Genomic DNA, 5097 nt, shown 5'->3' on the forward strand with positions numbered 1-5097 from the left:
AGAAGAACAGGCTCAGGGATGTCTGGCTAGGATGGAACTCTCCGCTTATCAGAAACAAACTGAGAAAACATCAACTGGGGACAGAATGACTGGTTCCCCTCCCCCTTCTCCGCTCCCTTATTATATTCAGTCGGTTTTGTAACGTTTTTAGTAATCATGAGTCAACAATGACTGGGGCAGCCTACTATATATAATCTACTGGGGCATCATTCTATGTAATTTTACATACATCATACTTCAACAGGAGAGGGCCCACCTTCTCCAGGTCTCATCAGACATGATAAAGGCTTGGATCCCTAAAGTCATATTCTTCCTCCCATCCGGCCCCCCTCCAGGCCCGGGCCGGGGGCCTGCCGCGCCCCCAGTCCCTCTACAGCTCCGCCCCTGAGATTACGCATTACAAGGGATCAGATTAGAGTCTAATCATTAGAGTAATGCGTATGACGCCATTGTTTGACATTTCTGCTCAAGCTATTTACGGATCTGTCAGGTTTCCGATATGCGTCTCCCCCCAATGATAAACTTGTTCCTACGTCCTTGGTCATACCTCTAAGCCAGTGGTCCCCAAAATCAGCCCTCGAGGACTGGCATCCTGCATGTTTTAGTCTCTCCCTGGTGGTAGTAACAACCTTTTCAGCTTGTCAATGTTCTTCTTAGGCCTCTAATGAGACATCATTTGATCCAGGTGCGTTAAACCAGGGAGAACTAAAACATGCAGGATGCCGGCCCTCGAGGACCCACTTTGGGGACCACTGGTCTAAGCTATTGTAGGCAAACAGATGTTTCATTAAAAACAATAATGTGTGATTTTTTTTGCCATACACTAGTTGCATAGCATACCTATGGATAATTAAAAAGCTGCCTGGTGTTACGCAGTGCCCCGATTATTGAACACATTTCATTTACCCTCAGTGATTAAATGAGTCCCATGTCACTTTGCTGTTGACCCAAATAACAGCACTTCATCCTCGCTGTGCTTAATGTGTGTGTCAGAGAGATATTTTTGGTGCATTGAGTTCTCATTGAGCACATTTAAACTGTCCTCGCTCTGATGGGCTTAACACACTTTCAAGTACTGGTGAATGTGTGTTAGATGTGGATGGAAAACAATCATCAGACTATCTACACAGTAAACATGAGATTCTGACAGAACTACTGTCTGGACTGTTCGATCCATTTGCAACTTGTCTTCTGGCATTTCAGACTAGCTCCTCAGGAAAGATGACCACTTTTTTCAGGTGTAAAAACACAGATTCGAAATGACAACATAATTGACAACATTTAAAACATTAGGGGTTTAAATAGAGACTTCAACAGATAAAGAAAAGCAGACTAAATGACAACAGTTTGAGTGATGGATCTTTAGAAAGATTTTGACGTTACCTTTTGGATATGACAAATTGTGTCATATCTAGAAGATTTTAAGATTTTAAAAGGAGTCCCCCAAAGCATTTTTTTTTAGATAAATAGATATAGACAGAGATAAATGCTGCTGCCCCAGCAGATGACAACAGAACACATGATGCTCTCAACAACAAACTTAAAGAAGATCTGCAGCATCTAGGTTCAAACCTTGAATGATCTTATCTTCCTCAGGAAGTACAATTACTCTGTCCCTTAGGTGGCTTCACTAATGCATCTCCAGTCCAGTCTGTTGTCCAGATGAACACCGAGGTCTTTATATTCCTCAACCACCTCCACTTCTTCTCCCATGATGGAAATAGGGTTTGATTGAACCCTATTTCCATCAAACAATCATCTCCTTTGTTTTGTTTGCATTCAAGTTGAGATGATTGTTCCCACACTATGACACAAAGTGGTTCACCAGGTCTCTGTACTCAGCTTCTTAAAAAATAGATAAATAAATAAAAATACAACCTAAAAAATACAACTCGACCTGGACCGAACCCATAGACATGTCTGAGCTCCATCCAATCCGACTGATTAACTTTAATTAGAGGCTCAGGCCTCTAATTAAAGCCTGAAGTAAACCAAACATTTTTTTTTATTGGGGCCTGCCATAGTAATGCATAGGAGAACCTTGCACTATTATTCTTCACCTAAAATAAACTGCCGCTTGCTTTTACCTTTAATGTGGCCCGAACTGCAGTGTGCACCCTCACAATATATATCAAAATGTGCGGCTTGATCTCATAAAGTATACTATTACATCTGTTGACATTTCAAGTAACCATGGTGACGTTATTAGGAAAAAACAAGACAAAATCAAATCAAGAAAAAATCAGAAGCTGTGTCCAAATTCAAGGTCTGCATCCTTCAAAGGATCGGTCTGCATAGACCGGGTCCTTCCAAAGCCATGAATAAACTAAGACCGGAAGAGAAAAGCTGTGAATTTGGACAGGTCTACCCTTCACCAACAGTCCCCGCTGCCACCTCAGCGTAACTCATGTTGCCTAGCAACCGTGACAGCATGAAGCAGAGAGCAGCGAAGAAAAAAAACAACGAAGCTGAAGTTTGTTTTTTTAGTCTTTAAAAATAAGGGCGTCCCTTATTTTTATTTCTGAAAGGTGGCAACCCTACAGCACTGCCAAAACATATGCACAAAAATCCTCAATAAAACATAAAATATTTGAAAAATCAGACACCAGACAAGTGAATAACAGCAACGTCATCAACCGGTGTAACGCTGAATTGATGCGGTGAAGCTACCAGTAGCAGGAGCGCGGAGCTGCGCCAATAAGCTAACAAACACTGAAGAGAAGAAGAGCTCCCATCAATGCAGTTGCAACCAGGCATGTTTTAATGTTACACAATACATTTTTTGGGTGCAGTGTGTGATGAGAGGTGGCAGAGGAAGGGAGCCCTGGCAGTCCGATCCTCAGCTGCAGAAGCTGGCTCTTGGGACATGGAATGTCACCTCTTTGGTGGGGAAGGAGCCGGAACTGGTGTGTGGTTCTAGCCGGAACCTGTCAAGGATCCGGCTAGAAATAGTTGGTCTCACCTCGACGTATGGCTCTGGTTCTGGAACCAGTCTCCTTGAGAGGGGCTGGACATACTTCCACTCTGAAGTTCCCCACAGTGAAAGGCGCCGGGCAGGAGTGGGCATACTTGTTTCCCCCCATCTCGGTGCCTGTACGTTGGGGTTTTGCCCCGGTGAACAAAAGGGTAGCCTCCCTCCGCCTACGGGTGGGGGGACAGGTTCTGACTGTTGTTTGTGCTTATGGGCCGAACAACAGTTCAGATTACTCACTCTTCTTTATCTTGGAGTCCTTAGAGGGGGTACTGGAGAGTGCCCCTCCTGGGAACTCCCTTGTTCTGCTGGGGGACTTCAACGCTCATGTGGGCAATGACAGTGAGACCTGGAGGGGCGTGGTTGGGAGGAACGGACATAAGGGTGTCCATATGTGCACTTGGCACCAGGACACCAGTTCGATGATTGACTTTGTCATCGTTTCGTCGGATCTGCAGCCGTATGTCTTGGACACTTGGGTGAAGAGAGGTGTGGAGCTGTCCATTACCTGGTGGTGAATTGGCTCCAGTGGTGGGGGAGGATGACGGTCAGACCTGGCAGGCCCAAACGTGTTGTGAGGGTCTGCTGGGAACGTCTGGCAGAGTCTCCTGTGAGACGGAGCTTTAACTCCCACCTCCACCAGAACTTTGAACACATTCCGGGGGAGGAGGAGGACATTGAGTCTGAGTGGGCCATGTTCCGTGCCTCCATTGTCGAGGCGACTTATCGGAGCTGTGGCCACAAGGTTGTCGGTGCCTGTCATGGCGGCAACAATTTTGGGTGACGTTTGGTGAGTTTTTGAATATGTTTAAGGCTCCAAAAAGCTGCGTGCTTTGTTGGAAAAATAAGAAATCCTGCGATTACAATAGGCCTTCACAGTGCTTCGCTGCTTGGGCCTAGTTAATAAATTCTGTCTTTTTGGAAGAAAAACATAAAAACAATGACATAGAACTATTTTAGCACTACTCCCTTTGAGTTAGCCTTAACTGAAGAGAAAGAGTGTTTAAAGGTGTGGTGCATTCACTGACCTAACAGAGAGAGAGAACTCTCCTGGAGCTGATTCACTTTCCCTCACTAGAAACACTCCAGTATCCTGCCAGCACAGTCGTTGTTCAGCCTCCAGTCTTGATATTGCTCCTGCAAACCAGCTAAAGAAACAAACAGAAACTATTAACTTAACTGCAGATGATTCTTAGCTAAATCATGTTTAGTTTTAGTGAAAAGTGATGGCTGTGACACATCAAATCTAGAAAATCATCAGAAAAAATTAGTGTTTCTTATTAACACAATTTGGATAATAGATTATTTACAGATGAGGGTGCAGAGAGATGTAGTTCTTAGGTATGAATCCACGTTTCCCCTCAATCTCAGCTGTGAACCAGAAAGAGTCTTCCTCCATTTCTACCACCTACAGTGCAAATCCACAACCCTCCGTTACTCCATGTGAAGATGCAGAAAAAACATTCAAATATGCAGAGATATGCAGCATGTCTCCATTCTTACCTTGATGATGTCTCCTTTCTGGAAGCTGATCTCATCTGCCTCTGATGCTGTGAAAGAGAAGAGAGCCACAGCCTCCATGGTGCACAGTGAGCATCCACCACAGTTTTACTTCACAAGTGAGTAGAGTGGAGTGGAGTGCAGTGTAGCGCAGCACAGTGGAGAGATGGCAGGGTGAGATAATCAGCATGTTTGTGCTGACCTGCTGCAGCTCTGAAGTTAATGGTGAGCGATTCTGAAACATGGGTCACTGTGTTCGTCCATGTGATGGAGTTGTGGAGAGGCTGTGAGCATAAAGAAGTACTGACTGCTCTCTCAGTCTCCATCTGAGCAGTGTGCACCCTCCAAACGCTGGGCATTTAACAAAGAGTCTCTAACCAAGGGACAGTGGTGACATGGAAAACTTGACACAGAGGAAGAAATGAAAATAACCAAAAATAGACAGAGCAATGACCTTTTCTTTTAATAACAGACACAGATAGGCATTAGAGGCATTAGAGTTCCAGTGCATTCAGTTACTTTAATTAGTTTCCTCTCTTGCTCTAGGTGAAGGATGACACTTTTTTCATCTGATCCCTCCCTGCCCAAGCCTGCCCTCCTTGCTCTGTTTTTGTCCTGTCTTTTTC

At 44.6% G+C, this 5097-nt stretch overlaps 1 protein-coding gene and 1 long non-coding RNA gene across 6 annotated transcripts in view; both read right to left on the reverse strand.

The window, feature by feature from the left end:
• LOC107834951 (uncharacterized) overlaps positions 1-3990 on the reverse strand; it is an 8171-nt gene extending 4181 nt beyond the window's left edge. The window contains exons 1-2 of the long non-coding RNA XR_001660788.1: positions 3385-3990; positions 1696-1700 (exon numbers count right to left, since the gene is read on the reverse strand). This is a non-coding gene — a long non-coding RNA (uncharacterized LOC107834951). The remainder of the gene's footprint in view (positions 1-1695; positions 1701-3384) is intronic.
• LOC103131885 (GRB2-related adapter protein-like) overlaps positions 1-5097 on the reverse strand; it is a 20091-nt gene that overhangs the window by 12267 nt on the left and 2727 nt on the right. Inside the window, exons 1-3 of one of the 5 annotated variants that reach the window (XM_016666976.1) lie at positions 4475-5089; positions 4282-4379; positions 4000-4119 (exon numbers count right to left, since the gene is read on the reverse strand). The exons of 2 other annotated variants lie outside the window; for them this stretch is intronic. In XM_016666976.1, coding sequence (XP_016522462.1) covers positions 4000-4119; positions 4282-4379; positions 4475-4552 — 296 coding nt within the window. In that variant the 5' untranslated portion in view covers positions 4553-5089. Of the gene's footprint in view, positions 1-3999; positions 4120-4281; positions 4380-4474; positions 5090-5097 lie in introns of those variants that run through there. 2 more of the 5 variants (XM_007543625.2, XM_016666977.1) reach the window with 2 other exon arrangements.

This window comes from Poecilia formosa, unplaced genomic scaffold, assembly GCF_000485575.1.
Source record: "Poecilia formosa unplaced genomic scaffold, Poecilia_formosa-5.1.2 Scaffold866, whole genome shotgun sequence".
Lineage (NCBI taxonomy): Eukaryota > Metazoa > Chordata > Actinopteri > Cyprinodontiformes > Poeciliidae > Poecilia > Poecilia formosa.